At 41.7% G+C, this 18,660-nt stretch overlaps 1 protein-coding gene across 6 annotated transcripts in view; it reads left to right on the top strand.

Annotated features, from left to right (window-relative positions):
* EML4 (EMAP like 4) overlaps window positions 1-17,784 on the top strand; it is a 165,360-nt gene extending 147,576 nt beyond the window's left edge. For all 6 annotated transcript variants that reach the window (XM_054819788.1, XM_054819789.1, XM_054819791.1 and 3 more), the window contains 6 exons: window positions 665-753; window positions 2,748-2,845; window positions 7,409-7,496; window positions 8,781-8,879; window positions 13,247-13,377; window positions 14,934-17,784. In XM_054819788.1, coding sequence (XP_054675763.1) covers window positions 665-753; window positions 2,748-2,845; window positions 7,409-7,496; window positions 8,781-8,879; window positions 13,247-13,377; window positions 14,934-15,398 — 970 coding nt within the window. In that variant the 3' untranslated portion in view covers window positions 15,399-17,784. The remainder of the gene's footprint in view (window positions 1-664; window positions 754-2,747; window positions 2,846-7,408; window positions 7,497-8,780; window positions 8,880-13,246; window positions 13,378-14,933) is intronic.
* The last annotated feature ends 876 nt before the right edge of the window (window positions 17,785-18,660 follow it).

Below are 18,660 nucleotides of genomic sequence, written 5' to 3'. Positions count from 1 at the left end.
CAAGTTAAAAGTTATTGTTAAATAATTTAAAAATGCAATTATATAAATTATCCAAGCAGGAAATAATAATTTTAAAAAAGCTAGATTATGAACCATCAAATTTCAGTAAATGGTTATTCCTTCTTACTTTGATAAAAATATTCGTAGAAATGGAAAGGACTGAGGGGAAAATAGCAAATTAGAATATACTTCATGTTTAAAATTAGTATGGAAGTGTTTTCCACTCCCTCCTACTACTTCTATTTTTATTTTTTTAACTTTTACTTAAAAGATCAGTTTTTATATCAAAGCTGTTCTTCAAAATGAGGAATAGGTAGTAGTAGATTAAAATTCAGTCATAGCCTTACGGCTTCGGGATGATAAGGTGCAGTCATATTAGTTATCTGGCGACATGTTTATCATCCAGTAGACATTTTGATGATTACTACAGTGTTCAAGGGAGGGGGAAACAAGTTGGCCTGCACTTAGAATTTTTTCTGTATTCTTCACTGAAACTTGTATTGCTTTGCGAACCAGAAAAGTGTTCCATTAAAAACAGATGTTCTCTGAGCTGCCCTTGAGGGGCTAGCGTGAGAATATGAAGGCAGGCAGTGATTATTGCTCTTTTGCTTGGGTTTTTTTTGTTTAGTGGAATTGATACTCATTGGAATTCTCCTCTCTCTAGGTGGTTTGTTTTGGATGCAGAAACGAGGGATCTGGTTTCAATACACACTGATGGCAACGAACAGCTCTCAGTGATGCGTTACTCAATAGGTAGGCATAACTTGAACGTTCAGAATAATTGATGATAAAGGAGATATCTGTCCTGTTAAAGTGTTAAAGTGCTTCCCAGTCACTCAGAAAGGAAGAGCTTTGAAAAAAATCGTTTAAGATGCTTAATATATAACTGAATACTCAGTTACAGATTTGTGTTTGAATGCTGAATCTTGGCGTTCTGTAACTGCAAACATTACATTCACCTTTTCCAGCCTTTCCTTCATATTGAACTGTGCTGTTACAATAAATGTTAGCTTTACTCCCAGAAAAATTAAAAGTTCTCAACTAAATAGTTGGCAGGTTAACAGAAAAGTATGTAAAAAGTTTAGTATTTCAGTAATATTTTAATATACTTCATAGAATCATAGAATGGTTTGGGTTGGAAGGGACGTCATAGATCATTTAGTTCCAACCCCCCTGCCGTAGGCAGGGACACCCTCCACTAGACCAGGTTGCCCAAAGCCCCATCCAGCCTGGCCTTGAACACTTCCAGGGAGGGGGCATGCACAGCTTCTCTGGGCGACCTGTTCCAGTGCCTCACCATCCTCACAGGGAAGAATTTCTTTCTAACGTCTAATCTAAATCTGCCCTCCTTCAGCTTAAACCCATTCCCCCTTGTCCTGTCACTACACTCCCTGATAAACAGTCCCTCCCCAGCTTTCCTGTAGGCCCCTTCAGGTACTGGTAAGCCGCAATTAGATCTCCCCGGAGCCTTCTCTTCTCCAGGCTGAACAACCCCAACTCTCTCAGCCTGTCCTCATAGGAAAGGTGCCCCATCCCTCCGATCAGCTTCGTGGCCCTCCTCTGGACTCACTCCAACAGCTCCATGTGTTGTACTGGGGCCCCCAGAGCTGGACGCAGTACTCCAGGTGGGGTCTCACCAGAGTGGAGTAGAGGGGCAGGATCACCTCCCTCGACCTGCTGGTCACATTTCTTTAGATGCAGCCCAGGATACAGTTGGTCGTATTGAGCTTATCATTCAGCAACACCCCCAAGTCCTTCTCCGCAGGGCTGCTTTCAATCCATTCTCCGCCCAGCCTGTAGTTGTGCTTGGGATTGCACCAACTCATGTGCAGGACCTTGCACTTGGCCTTGTTGAACTTCATGAGGTTCACACAGGCCCACCTCTCAAGCCTGTCAAGGTCTCTCTGGACAGCATTGTGTTGACCACACCACTTCTTAGTTAATTTTCAAGTTTATTAATACAGAACCATAAAACTCAGGTCTGTCTGAAAATCAGAGCTGTTCATTAAGTATTTGCTATGGGCTTGCATGCAGTCCAAGCTGGTATTGAGTCTCCTCTTCAGATGTGAAGTGAGATCATCAGAGGCTGAATCCTCTCTGTTAAAAGCAAATGGAAGAACGCTCTCGTAAATCTGTTTCTTGTTTGCTTTTGGATAACGTGCCGTGTCAGTGGGCAAAATGTTCCTCTGCTGCTGCCACATCTGCCAAGCGCAGCAATTTATTTTAAAGCACTGATGTTCATTGACACTAGAGACATTTGATCGTGATTCAAGGCAACTCTTGTCCGTGTACTACTTTTTTTACATGGAGACAACACAGATTAAAAAATTGCTTGTAATGTTTGAATGCTCCACTTTAGACGTTATTTAGTGCTGATTTATGTGCAATCCATCCCTCCAAATCTAAGCTAACTATAGACTGAATACTGTTCTGCATTTTTTGTGATACAGAAAACTCGAGCCTGCCTGCTGTCAACAATTTCCAGAAATCCAATGCAATCTGAGGATTTATACCCTGTCCATTGGACACTTACTTAAAAAAAGCAGAAGTGAAAGAATTTGCCCAAAAGCCGTACCCACAAAGTAAACAGATACTGACTGAAAAACAACATAATGTAAACAGTTACGTGTCCTTAAATATAATTCGTACGCAGTAGTTTGAGACTATTGTCTTAGTGAAAAATCTAAAATAATTAAAATTTAGAAAACAAACATTCTGTTAATTTATATCAATATTTTGTGTTGTAGATGGCACCTTACTGGCAGTTGGATCCCATGACAACTTTATTTACCTCTACGTAGTAACAGAAAATGGAAGAAAGTATAGCAGATATGGAAAATGCACTGTAAGTTTTGGAGCAAATATAATCAGCAGTTCTTGCATTTTGATATTATACATACACTAAGATGTTAAGCAGTGGAATTCTCTCTGGGTTGGTGCTTTTCTGTTTTTAGTTTTGGTTATACGTTTTATGGGGGGGGTTTTCAGTACTTGATTGATTTTAAACTTCAGTCTGATGAGTACTGCAACCATTAGTGAACACTTTTACCTCAAATATGACTAATTTCTCAGACTATTGACTTTTTCTTTGAAATGGGAAATTAGCTGTAAGATGGAGAAATGCCCTGTACCTATATGCTAAAACTTTTTTGAGGAAAATATTACACTTGTTTGGGGGTATTTTCCCCCTATTGGTAATGTACTCCTTGGACCGGCATAACATTAGATGGTGGAATTTCATCAGAATTTGTAATTTTGGAGGTTGCAAATATGTACTGCTTTCAACTGTAATTGTTACTACAAAATCTCAACTTGGGGAATATGTTAACAATAAATTTCTGGCACAGGGTAAATAAATGTAAGTGTAGCATAATTAGTGGAGTTTATATTAGTCCTTTACTTACATGAGGTTGTCCCAGTGCTATAAAAGACATACTTTCTTTTTCCTTAAGTGTTTAGTTATCTAACATCCCGGCCTTAAGTTCAGCTATCGCTTAGGTTAGTGGGAATATTTACATAAAGAACATCTGAATCTTAATGGTATTTGCTAATGATACCATGAGAATAAGTTCACAGTTGACATGTAGGATGTTTTTAAGGAATGCATCCCCTACTCAAAACACTTTTCATGTATTTTTCACCAATTGCATTTCTTTAGTTTTAAAACTAAGAGAACTTCTAAAACGGCTTTGTTAATTTGAAAATGGGACGTAAAGGTACCATAAGGCTAAATTGTGGGGTTGTTTCTTTTTTTTTTCAAAGATATTTTTTTTTCTTCCCCCTACAACCTTTGATGCAAGACTTGCAGTGGAAACAGTGAGAAATGAACAGGCATTAGCCAGTCCTTTAGTGCCATGTATGGTGTCTTTGAGAGATTTCTACCCGTCATTTGGCTGAGGACACCCCACGCCACTAAAGCATGGGGGTCCAGAGCAGCCCAGGTCCGGCTGCCACTGGGGGCACGGGGCTGCCAGGGGGGTCAGCAGCAGTGGGTTTGCTCCATCCCCGTGGCGTGCAGGCTGGCAGGGAGGGCTCGGTGCTGGCACAGGATGCTGCTGGGAGGGGAGGCTGGTGGGTGTGCTGTGGAGACTCCTTGATGGCAGGGTTGTGCGGGGTGAGCCGGGGCATCCTGCAGCCCCCCGAGCAGGGTGGTGACAGGGTTAGCCGATGGCACAACAGTCGTGAGACGAGAATTCGGGTCTGCAGCCTTCCTGGGGAGCTCAGGCAGTGGGGAACGGACTGAGCCTATGGTGAGGTCAGGCTGGGTGCCCAGTGGGGCTGGTGGGGATGGCAGCAGACAGCTGTGCCTCAGTACAGCATTTCACCCCATTGCTTATTTTTTAACCGTACGAGATAAAATCACTCAGAGATGGCTAATCTTAACTTATATAATATTTAGCTTGTTATTTATTTCAAGGTCTCTGTGAGCTCTTTGAAGATGTATGAGATCATTTATTTCTATATATCCTATGTATTATGTATCAGGAGAGAGCATATGGTAGTTTAAACCAGTATCTGTATGTCTGTCTGTCCCTCTGCCTTGGCAAGGAAGAGGTTTGTTAAAACTGGGGTGGGAGAAACGAGCATCGTTCTACTTGGGCAGAAGCATTAAGGCTTCAAAGCAGATTTCTATTAACCACTTTTTTCAGTGTGAGTGACTGCGCGTAGAAGCCAAAATTAGCAACCTGGTTTCTGTCGGGGCTGAGCTCCCCTGACCCTTCCAGCTTGTGCAGAAGGCAGCAGCGTGTTAGCTGACCGAAGCTAACGCTGACGATCGGGTTTCACGTGCCCTGCGCCTCCCCTCTGCTGCCTGCCAGCACGCTGTCGGGTCCATACCGGCTTGATGCTAAGCAGGGAGACACCCAGGCATGCTCGGGACCCGAGCGCTCTCCTGGCTGGGGCTCGGGCGCTGGCACCGCGTCCTTCTGCCGTTCCTCTGTCATTCAGTAGCCCTGCGGGTGTCCTCCAAGTAGTATGACTCAGTCCTCCTGGTAGTCAACTTCTGGTTGTTTCTTCCAACTTGAATACTTTATTTGAATACTTTCAGAAGGATTTTATCTACTGAACCAGCATTAGCATAAGGGCTGTATGCCCGCTGTTACATTTAAATCCCCCTTCAGTCACGACTGGGTTTGCTGCTGCTGCCAGAGAGGCAAGTCTCTGATCTGTGAGCATGTTTCCAAGGTGAGGGATGGTGTTGGTTGTGATCAGAAAGAATTTGAGATGAGCCGAAACAACCGTTTCGACTTGTGCAGCTGTTTGTTGAGGGCTCCAGCTATGCAGACAGCAATGTGAAGGTATGGGCTGGGGTATGGACTTCCAGCGTGTCAGCAGCTCCAGGGTAGCTGGCGCTGTCTCTGTTTGCCTTGCATCAGAGATATCTGTTAGCAAAGGAGAAGCAAGTCCCGTGCATTTACCAAGAGGGCTGTGGGTTGAAAGCCACACAAGCTGAAGTATTTGATACACTGGGCTCAACCTGAAATAATTAGTGTGCCCATCCTAGGGGCTGTGGGCATTTTGACCCTTGCACCACTTAAGTCTGAAACAGATAAACATTGCCAATGAAGTAGAGGGTTTCTATTTAGTCAGTTTTATTAGCCAGAGATAATATAATTATGTTCATTGTATACAAAGGAACAGAGAAAGAAAGAGTAAATTGTTGCCGTATCAGTGGGCAGCTCCCAAAGAAAGACTTTAATAGAAAATGGAATTGTCCTATTGAAAATCTTACAATTTTATGTTCCAGTTCATCGTTCGGTGATCGCTTGCCTGAAGGGATTTTGCAGCATGGAGCCCCCTGGCCAATTGCTTTGTTCCCTCCCCCGCCGCCCCCAGGAATTTTAACAGCTGCCAAATGTCTGGCAGGATTTAGTAAATGACTGACCAATTCTTTTCCATGTTGGAGTTCGCTTGCAAATTTGAAGACTTGGAAAATAAGGGGGGGGAGAAAAAAATCCTAGCCAATTGTGCTTTTTTTTTTCTTTTCCAAAATACCAAGTTTGCATGTCAATATCATATATGCCACCCATGACTGCAAAGCGGTTATGTCAATACACAGTTCCTCTGCTGAGGCGGAGACTAGTTCATAAGTAAATAAATCTTAAAGGCTAGCTTTTCTCCTAAATGTTTTTGCAGTCTCTCACAGAGAACCTGGGGACAGGGAGGCAGACACGTGTGGATTTCTACGTGTAATTCTGGAAGCAATCAGCATCTCTTAGAGCTCTCTATAGAGGAAACTGGCGTGGTGGGTGGCGCGGCAGCCAGCACGGTGCTCCAGCATGGCCCTGGCGCGGCGGGTGCAGGCTGCAGCTGGGCCAAGCAACCTCGCGGGGGGCCGAGGGACACCATCGCCGTAATGCCCACTGAGAGAGGGAGGTGAATTGGCCTTTTGTTGCCTGGCAGAATGACTAGGAAGGGGAGAAAATGGATGGTCTTACAAGAGGAAGAAGAGCCGTAAGAAGAAATGGAAGGGTGGAGGAAGAAAAGTGTGAGATGGAAGTCACTTTTATTAACTTTCCTCTACAGATAAATAATTTATTCCTACCTTATATAAATTAGTGGCTTCTCTGGAGCCTCTTATAGCTTTATTATTGCTACCAACAAAAAAGTTCGTCCACAGGAAAAATTTTCTGACCAGCTGCATTTAGCTTCTCCCTCAAAAACAACGATGGGTGTTTAGCCCTCAGTGTGCTCTTGATGGTGGTAACTAAGCAATTAGGCCAAAGTGGTTTGATTCTTATATAGATGACCCAGTGCCTACAGGGAAGACTCCTTTCCAAGCTGGCATTAACATGTATGTACTGTAAGAAGCACAGCAGAAACTTTAAAAAGCTTAAGAGGGTATTCTTTTAACACCAGTCCTTGATCTTGTAGTTTTACATGGTGGTTGTTAACTGAAGTATCCTAAGTTTTTAGGATGAGCAAAGATTATTTGAATGTGCATGCATTTAATGGAAATTATTTTTAATGGATAGAGAAATAAAATAGTCTTATCTGTCACTTTTCTATTGGGATCTAAAAACGATCCTGTGCAAGTTACTTGCCTTTCTTAATTAGTAGCAATGTATACTTTCTTAATTCAAGTAGAAATGTGAGTGAATCCATATTTTAGCAATGTACCTTCTAGAAGTAAATCATTCTGGGGGCCGAGAGGGATGATACCCTTTACAAGTGGAGAATGCATGGTGCGATGGGAGAGGCACGATGCACGGCCTGCGTTTGTTTAGCTGTTCGCAAGTGTGCGCTGGGGAGTAAGGAGCCTCTAAAGGAGCACAAGTGAATTGCAGCAGACCTGAGGTGGGTGGGAAGGTGCTTTCTTCTGTTAGCTGTCCCATCTGTGGGTGCAACTTCTGCTTCTGTTTGAATTAAAATACGTGTGTCACATTGGTGTTACTGCATTCTTCTCCAGGGACATTCCAGCTATATTACACACCTTGACTGGTCCCCGGACAACAAGTATATAATGTCAAACTCAGGAGACTATGAAATACTATACTGTAAGTATGAAACTAAATACACTGGAAGCACAAGTATGTATTAGCTGTCTGAATATTTAGAAGAGTGTGTTTGATCAGGAGTGTACAAAATGCTTACTGACAAAGGAACCCATTTGAACTTGTGTAACCTGATATCCTGATGTTATTCAGAGCTGTGTGTTACCTAATGGCGATGCCAAATATAGCTTACTTCTTTACAAGGTCATAAATCAGTTTAACAGCATAGAATTTACAGAACAAGTGGCACTACGTTTTGATGTTGGCCCAAAGTTCTGTAGATGGAAAATAATATATACAGTTATCTAATTACTGTCAACAGTACCAGTTATTTTGGGGGAATAAAATCAGTGGGTCTGTGCCACCGTTCTGGGGTTTCTTTTTCTAAGCTTTATCTTGGCTGGTGGTGTCAAAAACTAAGCAAAGCAATAACATTACTTTAATGAGTTAGTGGTAATAATGTTTTTGTGTTTGTCTTTTTTTAATATGTGAAAATATGAATTTAATAGATAGCGATTATGTGAAAAGTTCAACTTGCATAGTGCACATCAGTCTGATTTTAAATTGTTTTTTGTATTCTTGCTTTCCTGTGGCTTTAACTGGACCCAAGAGGATTGTAGTTCTGTTCCTGGACAAGCAAAAAGAGCCATCAGTTTAAATATCTGTCATCTTAACATGTTCTTTCTACCTGTCACAACTTAGGTTTCAAATCCGGATAGTGCAGCATCTCAGTATACCAAAAGGAAGTGTTGGCATTTAGAATTGCCTGCATAGGGAAGCAAAGAGCTGTGACCCATTAGTACTGGGCCAGTGTATTGAAAGATGGACATTCTTTTGGGAAACAATCTTTCCTTTCCTAGTTAGAAGTTGAAAAGCAGTCTAAGGCTCCTCTGGCAGTAGTGTCTCACTGTTTGAAAAGCAGAGCTTCCTAAATGATTGATTGAATTTTAGCACATCAATGGAGCTGTTAGGAAGGAGAAATTATTCTATTACAGACTCTGTTAAAGCATTTTGTAGAGCAGGTAGCAGGGGACCCAAGCTGCAGGGGACTGTTTTTGAGGCAGGCTGATCTGGAAAGGGAAATGAGAAGTAAATGTGACTCTTAAATACCAAACGAAGTGTAGAGTATCTGGAATTTGGTAAAGGTACTGGTCTGTCTTTGCCTGTACAATGTGATTCCAGATTGGGTTTAAGATGCCTTTATTTACAGTCTTAGCACCTTCAAAAAGCATATAGGTAAATATAAAATTATATAGCATAGGTCATCATTCAGGTTTTTTTTTACAGGGGACATTCCAAGTGGCTGTAAGCTAATCAGGAATCGTTCTGACTGTAAGGATATAGATTGGACGACGTACACTTGTGTGCTAGGCTTCCAGGTGTTTGGTAAGCACCATTTAACTTGCTTATAAGCTATTCACACTGTGCTTTTCTGTTTTCTTTTGCTTCAATTTGTCATTAGAAGTGTGCTGTTAATGATTATTGAGTGTGATGCTGAGATGACAGACCAAAGGGACTGACCACAATACTTGTCTGTGATACAGAGCACTGGATGCTCTTTAGACAGCGTATAATTGATTTCTGTTTAGTCTTGAAGTTTGGGATTTGATTTTTCTGCTGTTGTTTTAGGCTACCAATTTTGGAGGCACTGAAGCAAAAAGCAGATATTTTAAAGTGCTCATACGGCACATGTGCATTCTCCTTTGCTTACCTCGTTTTGGGATAGGAACAAGACTATGTGGGTGTAGGTTATACTTCATGACTTAAAATCATGACAGCACTTTGACACCTGTAGTCAAAGGTGAGCGATATACACTGCTTCTAAAGAGTAAAAATGCTTTAAATCTTAAGCACATTCTTTACCTAGTAGTTTCTTTTTAAAACGTACACAAAAATTTACAAAGCTGACAGATCTGATTTTAATAGTGCAGTTTGAGACTGTGGCCAAACAGTTCAAACTGCTTTTGCTTAAGGCAGCTCTGGCCATAAATGAGGAGCCCCTCTGTGAGGGATTGAAAAGTATGGTTCAGCCTGTCAGTGTTGTAAAACCAAGTCGTGTGAGCAGGATGCTGAATGCCTCGCTTCCACCGCTGAGATCAGATGCCTGCCTCTGTTCTTCATGTAGGAAACATCAAAAGCAGGTAAATCAGCAAATTCCTTAGAGGTGAGGGTTAGGTCTACAAATCTTTTCTTCACAGCTACTAGGAATTCAACTTTGACTATCAGTTTATATGCAGAGTAGAAGAAAATCAGGTAAGTCTGAGTGATTTCTGTAGCTTCTGACACCTATCGTGCATATTTTCCAACTGTCACGTGCTTAATGAGCAAGTAGTCTTAAAGGCTTGCAGTTGATTTGTGGGCTAACGCTGACACTCTGGTGTGGCATATTGGTTAGGTGCAGGGTGTTTGGTGCTTTATAACCAGCCTTGATTTCCTTTCTGGGTAGCAAAGATCTGAGGCAGAGCAGGGAAAACAAAGGGGTCAGAGAAGGAAGCTGACTGGTTGATAAACTGCATAAATATTTTGGGTTGTTGGGAGCTTAAGGTAGGTAGTAGAAATAAACAGGAGCCTGTTGTTTATGGAGCTGAATACTGTTGCTTATTGCAAGTTTGATGAAAATATTGGCTCCCATTAGCCTGAGAATTGTGAACTGGGTTGTGTATGTGTTTATTCAGTCTATCTGGGTGAAGTAGAGAGTGGATGGCTCTTTCCTCCCGATGCTCTGTGTATGTAAGCCGAGGTGGACAAGGAATTGGTTCGCAGCAGTTGTTTCCTCACTGTCTTTGCTACTGCGACTGAAATAACAGTGCAACACAAATGCTTTTTTTTTTTTTTTTTTTTTAAATGGAGCATCAGAAGATTGAGGAGACATTGGAGAAAGTGAAAAGCAAAACTCTCTGTTTGACACTAATGTGATGTTTTTCTCCAGGAGCAATGAAAAAACTTTGTAAGGGCTGACTATACCTTCTGGACTAGCCTTGGAGCTGAAACTATTTTACATTTTCTGCAGAGTACTTAAATCTACCAGAAATGTGGAGGTAGCAGATGGTGACTCTGTTGCTACTGAACTCTCACCACTACGTGTGGTGGTAGAGCAGACAGAATAAGGGGAGAAGCTCTCTGAATCTCAGTGCTTCCCCAGAAGTGTCCTCTACTCCTGACCTAAGGCGATGAGATGTGGGAGTGCAGAACGAGTTTGGTTTCACATCTAGACCATTGGCTTTGTCTCTTCAACAGCTTTTGGGTAGAAGCTACTGGTGACTGGGGCCAGGCTGGAGATGAGCAGCTCCCATAACCACTGCTTTGAGAAGCCTTCTTACTTTTTGTTTTTAGAAAGTGGATGAATCTGCTGATTCTGTCTGCTTTCCCTTTTGGATTAATACAAACTTTAACCACTCTGGATTAAGTTTAATTAGTCTCAACTGCTCTCAAAATCTTCAGTGTGCCAGAGGACTTGAGAGTGAAGTAGATAAAGCAGATAGATAATGTGATGTTATTTTGGGGCAGAACAAAATGTATTTAAACTTCCTAGCCAAAATTCATCATGTTTTAATTTTATATTGTCTGGTAGTTTGACACCCTTTGCAGAATCTTAAAATTATGGCTTGCTCTCAGACAAAGGCAAGTATTTTCCCATTAAATCAGACAAAGCAGCTAAGCCAACCTAGCAGATATTTGCTGCCCGAAGGAGAAGTCTAGCTTTGACCCGAGGGTCAGCTGGCTCAGGGATCCAAACAAGCTGTGCACTGCTCACTTTGATGTTCAGGAGGGAGGGTTAAGTTTATGGGATTTGGGCTTTTGGGGTATGTGTTTTACTAATTTAGCTCTGTGGATAGTGTGTCCGTAGGCTCAGGCATTGCACTGTTGTCAGCAGAAGAAAGGGGAATGGAAATGCATGGTTCGGATGAGAATAGCATCGCTCCTTTTTGGCAGTTGATGTTACTGTATTGGCTCAGCGGTATCATCAGTCTGCACCTCAAGTCACTCTCTCCTTTACTGCACATTTCCCACACTTTGGTCTGAGCAGATTCTTTTGAGAGGCCTACTTCTGGCTAGCAGAATTTATTAAAATGGAAGTGCTGCTGTCGTACCTAATAACAAAGTCCTATTATTTTGTAATTTTGGGGGGTTTTTTACAGTTATTAAGAATTAAGAATGCAATGAAAAGCAAATACTGCTGTCTTATGACAAAGGGTTGTCTTACCTTTACAGCTGCTAAAGGAATTTGTGAACACAAAAGATGTTTAATGAGAGATGCAATCTTTAATATTGGTCTTTTTTATCTTAAGCTAAAAAGAAGAGGAAATAGCATAGCTCTTTGGCACAGTCTGCCTACGGTGGTAGCTGAAACTTCAGGAAACTGATTTGAAATTCATTACTCCCACCTGATGACAGTATTTTATATATAGAATGCAGGAGGAGGTTAAAATTCATTCATTTTGAGCTACTTGAAAATTCTTCAATAGTGTATATTTTTCAGATTGGTTTCGTTGATGTGAGAGCACTAAAATGTTTCTGAATACTTTCCTCAGCATTTCATGTCTTTATTTAGTAAATTACCCACCATGTAACTTATTGGCAATGTAACAAGCTTAACAAGCTGCTGTTGTTATTCTTCAGAGAAAATAAAGTTCTTACCCACTGAAAAATGGAAAAAAACAACTTTAAAGTTAAACGCTATTTGCTATTTTGCTTAAAAACAAGAAGAGAGAGTGTGGGAGTTTGAAAAAGATAAGGCAATTCTAAGTCAGTGTTTTGTGCTGTATAAAATAGTAGACAGCATGTGTTTTTTATTTTACCAAAGTCAGTGATCATAAGGGAGGAAGAAGACATTTTCTTATCTGCTAATGAACATTCTTCTCACTCAATTGGACACACAGTTTTTCGGGGTCGAGTGTGAAATTTGAGGGAGGGGAAATTCCTCCTAACTCCTGAACCCAAGTCTGAGCTGTAAAAATATGGTACCTTTGGCATAAATTAGTGTCTTATAACCCCTCACTTACCTTTTGTTCAGCCTTACTTGCAGATGTGTTCAGATCAGTTTTGGTACGGGAATGTCTAGGGTCTTTATTTTTCGTTAAAACTAGAGCCTTCCCCCTCCCCAATTTGTTCAGTGCTTTTCACCCAGGCAATGTTGTTATTCTTTTGTCTAGACATATCTGTGTCATTCTTTTCACTTAAAAGCATATTGAATTGTACTTAAGCACTTGACAGCACTTTCATCTATGAAACTCATACAGGCTGGGTTTCTGTGCAAAGTATCATCAATCAGACGTCACCTTTGAATCATGCAAATACTAAGATTTTAAATAAAACCAAAAGAAATCTCTGCATAATGTACAGTACCTGGGCTTGTTCCAAACTTCAGCATCAGTCTTGCTTTTAAAATGTTTGTGCATGAATGAAAGCGTTAAATTAAGAGTTGCCAGTTTTAGCAGCAAACTTAATCTTTAGATAAGTTTTAAACAAGACTGAGATTTTGAACAGGAAACGTATATTAAGCCCGAGAGGTTATCCTGGCTGAGGCTGAGGGTTTGGGGGGAACAGGGAGTGGAGGAGCAGCATTAGACTAGCAAAATATTAATGACATTTAATGCAATGTATATTCCATTTTCCAGTTGAATGTCTTTATTTACCTTTTGTTAAGCTTGGCTTTTTTTCACAGCTTTATAGATTTTATTTTTGTTTATGGATTGACTTTTAACTTGTTTCTAAAACTGCCATCACTAAATATCTGCTTTGCTCTTTCCTAGGAGTTTGGCCCGAAGGATCAGATGGGACAGACATAAATGCCCTTGTCAGATCCCATAACCGAAAAGTGATAGCAGTTGCTGATGATTTTTGTAAGGTCCATCTCTTTCAGTATCCCTGTTCCAAGCCAAAGGTAAGTCTAGACCAGTCTAGTCTATGTGCTTGTTTGCATTGCATGAAGCTTTCCTTGCCAGACGCCTGCTGCCAGCTTGGTCGTTTTGGAACCAGGCAGGCAAATAGCTCATTTATATCTGTGAACAGTGCTAGAGACACTATTTTCCCCATTAAGTTCATATATAAAATAGAAAATATAAAAGAATATAAAATAATATACCTAAGAGGGAAGTGGCAATAGTTATCCTTAAGTTCATGAGCAGAGGCTTGGTGCTTTCTGCTTGCTTGCCTTGGTGTCAAGTCCATTACTTTTTGCGTAAAGATCTAAATCTGTCCCAAGTTACAAGCTGTACGAAGAGAGGTTGTATTGTGGGGGTGTGGTAGGTTGACCCTGGCTGGAGGCCAGGTGCCCACCGGAGCCGCTCTCTCACTCCCCTCATTCACCAAACAGGGGAGAAAAGGCATAACGAAATGCTTGTAGGTCGAGATAAGGACAGGGAGAGATCACTCACTAATTATCGTCACGAGCAAAACAGACCGAACTTAGAGAGGGAATTCATCTAATTTATTACTAGGCAAAACAGAGTAGAGGAATGAGAAAATAAAATCAACTCTTAAAACACTTCCCCCCACCCCTCCCATCTTCCCGGGCTCAACTTCACTCCCGGCTTCAACCTTCCCCCCCTCAGCGGCACAGGGGGACGGGGAATGGGGGTTACAGTCAGTTCATCTCATGGTGTTTCTGCCGCTTCTTCATCCTCAGGGGGAGGACTCCTCTCATTGTTCCCCTGCTCCAGCATGGAGTCCCTCTCACGGGGTGCAGACCTTCAGGAGCAAACTGCTCCAGCGTGGGTCCCCCACGGGGTCACAAGTCCTGCCAGCAAACCTGCCCTGGCGTGGGCTCCCCTCTTCACGGGTCCACCGGTCCGGCCAGGAACTTGCTCCAGCATGGGCTTCACACAGGGCCACAGCCTCCTTCAGGTGCCTCCACCTGCTCCGGCGTGGGGTCCTCCACGGGCTGCAGGTGGAATCTCTACACCCCCTCATCCTTCCTCCATGGGCTGCAGGGGGACAGCCTGCTTCACCATGGCCTTCACCACGGGCTGCAGGGGGATCTCTGCTCCGGTGCCTGGAGCTCCTCCTCCCCCTCCATTTGCACTGACCTTGGTGTCTGCAGAGTTTCTTACATCTTCTCACTCCTCTCTCTGGCTGCCAAAAGCTCTCTCTCTCTAAGTGTTTTTCTTCTTCTTAAATATGTTATCACAGAGGCGCTGATTGGCTTGGCCTTGGCCAGCGGCGGGCCCGTCTTGGAGCCGGCTGGCATTGGCTCTATCAGACACAGGGAGAGCTTCTAGCAGCTTCTCACAGAAGCCGCCCCTGTAGCCCCCCCGCTACCAAAACCTTGCCACGCAAACCCAACACAGGGGGGAAACCTAATACAAATACAATTCTTTACTGTTATGTGAATAAAGGGCTCTCTTGAAGGGCTAAGCAAAAATAGTAGTAGTTTTGATTTCGATATCATGTGCTGTTCTAGTCAAGCATGTGATTTATCTTTCTGCTTGTTTTCAACAGGCTCCAAGTCACAAGTACAGCGCCCACAGTAGTCATGTGACAAATGTCAGCTTCACCCATAGCGATGGTCACTTGATTTCAACTGGAGGGAAAGACATGAGTATTATTCAATGGAAACTTGTGGAGAAGGTAACTCTACCACAAAATGACATTGTCGTAGACATCGGTGCAACCAAAGTGCCCATCGCTGCCAGTGAAAATGCTGTACAGTCTCCCGCACCTCTCCCACAGCCTTTTAACGAAATGAACCAAAACGAAAGTGTAACTGGCAGCTCTCCGGCTTCTTTGGAGAGCAACTTGGAGCAATCTGCGGAGGCCAGTGAGGAGCAAAGCGAGGAGCAAAGTGAGGGGAGCAGCCTGGATCCCGCCGAGCCAGGCTACGAGGAGCCCTCCAACAAGATGAGTGAGGAGCACAGCGAATCCACAGTCACTGAGGAGCAGCAAGATAACTCACCGGTGTCTTAACGCTCCCAGCTCAGGCGGTTGTTATTTTCCCTTGGTGTGCGTGCTTTCATTACAGGGTGAGGGTTCAAATATGGAAAAGTAGCTGAGATTCATGACCACTCCAGCTTTTGAGTTTCAGTGAGATTTTTAGTCTGAGCTTCAGTTCAATGTGTGGAACCATCCCAAGGGCCTGGCTTGATGGTTTGTGTCAAGATCTGGTCACAGTTAGTAGTGGACACTACCATAGATCCATTTCAGTTCTGAAATTGCTGTCAGGAAGTGGCATGAAATATATACTGGAAAAAAGGTTAGCTCTGAGAATTAGCTGAAGTAGACCACCTTAACTATGTGAAAGTGCTTTCTGAAAGAACTAAGCTGATGGGAAGCGCTGAGCTGTTCCAGCTGGGGAGTACTGTGCTGCTTTTTCCAGGTGCAAAGATGAGCAAAACAGAAAAACAACCAAAAAGCTCTTTGTAGGGCTGTTTTCCTTTGTTTTTTCTTAGTGAGAAAAACAGAGGAAAAACAACTTAACGATGCCACGTGTATGGCGATGCCTTCTTGATCTAACATATATGCAATTTTCTAACACTACTAATTCCTAGTGGAATCTGGATGTGTTCGCAGTTGGTCTGCCCTGGGTGCTGCTACTTCTAAGGCAAATCCTGTTGATGAACGGTGTCGGCTGTTCCATTTTCACAGACTGTTTAATAACAGACTAACCAAATACTGGCGTGCTTCACTTTTCATGACCTGAAAGTTTGATTTCAACTGTAGGACGTAATTATCTCTTCAAAGAATTGCTTGCCTAGAGAGTTTGAAACTTAAGAGAGTCTTTACGGTGACTTTGATGTGAACAGCAGAGGAAGCATGGCAAGAACACAGAAGTCAGATGGGCTCCAGAGTTAAACTTTAAGCCTTCAAGCAGAACTTGCTCCATCCCTAGTAGGAGAAATATAAATACAGTTAACTTAAATTATTAAATTGGTGCTTAGGATTAGTGTATTAAGTTGCTAATTTTATCTTTTGAATTTTTAGAGGTAACTCTAAGAATTATTAAACTGCAATCTCAACGACTTTTTTTTTTTTCCCCCCCCCTCCTGGCTCCTTTAGCAGTTGTGATATAAGCATACAGTAATTTAGATGATGATGTGATTTTATTATTTTTTTTTTCCCTAGACTTGCTGATCTATTGTTTTTGTGATTTTTGTTTCCACCCCACCCCTCCCCGGGTTGCTCTAAGCCATGCAGCTCTCATGTGGCTATACCTGGCCAGTTACGGGATATCTTGGCATTTGTTATGCATTTGGAAAGTACTTTTTTTACGAAGTTTGTCAGATAGCTACATTTTTTTCTTAAGTGCATACGTTTCCTACTTTAAAAAGATAATAGATTTACTGACAGATATCCATTTCCTATGTACTTGTTTATATTTTGATTAAATAGAATTTTCTTTTTTAACTTGCTGCATTGTGCTGGTATTTTAGTTCTTAGTTAGGATATCATGTTTAGAAACTTTGGATGAGTTCATAAGTCTTAATTGTGCAAGCGTTTACGTGATTGTGCCATTCCAAAGTGCATCAAAACTGTCATTCCCTTACTAGTATCTTCTCAGGAGAAATGCTACAGATCAGGTATTTAGTCATCATTTGGAAAGATAAAAACAAATGGACTCCCAAAGGACATTTAGAACATTTATATATAAAATATATAAATATATATATACACACATATATATATAATAAAATATCCTCTTGTTTACAACAGTTCCAGAAAACCTCAAAGTAGTTCCCTTCCGATGGAGGGAGATGCGGATTCCAAGCAACCCATCAGTTTAAACTGTGCTCTGTACATAGAGTTTTACTGGAGAGCTCTCGTATGCCTGACTTGCAAATTTGCCAAATAGCAGCAATGGAAGATAAAGGTAAACTCGTCAAAGTTCTTGGTTCCAAATGAGGAATATGCTGTAGGTTTAGGAAATAATCTTTAGAAAAGGAGAAAGGATTTTAAAGGTAACGAGGCACAGAGCGCTCTCTGTCATTTTTATGAACTCCACATAAGCAACACATTTCTTTTTGGAACATCTGTCACCTGGGGTTGCCATGTAAAGTGAGAGTTATAGTTGTGATACTCTTGTGTTTGTAGTTCAGAAGACTCTACTAATATGCAAAAAGCCTTACAGCTTTCAATTGCTGGCAACTACTGTTTAACAAATAATTAAATCTGTGATAATGGATGGAAATGGGTGGGATTATGTAACTGTAGATGTTTTAGAAAAATAATTGTGAATGAATTATGATTAAGAGTGTTTCATGTGAAGATGTTTGAGCCATTTCTATCTATCATGCATTCCTGTCTCAAGGCAGAAAATTTTGAAGATTAAAAAAAAATAAAATAATCAAAATAATATATTGCAGTGTCTTTCTCCATATCTGTTCTGGTTCCTTCTGTATATAAAGTGGATGCTCTGATCACAGTTGCAGTGTCTGGGTCTGATTTTGGAAGAACTTTTTTAACTTCTGAATTTTTTTTTTATAACCTCCCAGACTGCCTAAAAATAAGTTAATTCAGCGTCATGAATAATGCTGACACTCCTAAATGCTGATCTTGTTTACTTTTCAAGAGTTTTATGACATTTCCCTTTTCCATTTTTGATTAATAGCCTACTTGCATTATCCTACTGTAGCTAATTGATGGGCAGCAGGGGATTACAAATAGGTATTTGTCCTGATGCCAAGTGCAGTCTAACTTCCAGGATTCTGCCAGAAGCTTTCTTCTGGAAGTCGTGCGGAAAGTGTAAGCTTGTTTTGGATATAACGTGTTAAATACCGTGATGCTCCCACATTCCTGATAGTCTCTGTCCAGTTGCAGATGCAGAAGGTCACAAGATGCTTAATGTATTCCTCGTGAAAGATTCTAGTCTCTTAAAAGGCTTTGAATCGTCTCCATTTCTTGCAGCTAGTTTCTGTCCTCCACAAAAGGGGACGGTAGGGTAGAGAAGAAACAAACCTGCAAGATAGGCAAATACCTCATGTTTATCCTCGCTTAAAGAAAAAACAAAAAATGATCATTGCCACCCCCTGAGTTTGACTGGAAACCTTAATGACTCTTCTTTTCCACCACGTTGTCAGGAGAATGCTGCTGTTCTAACTTGAGCAACAAGCAGATGTCCTAAGGTCCTCCTGTGCTGTTTCCAGCACACCCACAACATCGCGTACCGCTTTGCCCCTGGGGGCAGCTGTGAAGTAGTGTGCTTTTCAAAGTTCTGCTCCCTTTCTCTCCAAAT

Source organism: Grus americana, chromosome 3 (genome assembly GCF_028858705.1).
Source record: "Grus americana isolate bGruAme1 chromosome 3, bGruAme1.mat, whole genome shotgun sequence".
In the NCBI taxonomy this organism is placed as follows: Eukaryota; Metazoa; Chordata; class Aves; order Gruiformes; family Gruidae; genus Grus; species Grus americana.
Note: the sequence above shows the minus strand (reverse complement) of the source record. Positions and strands in the feature narration are given on the sequence as shown.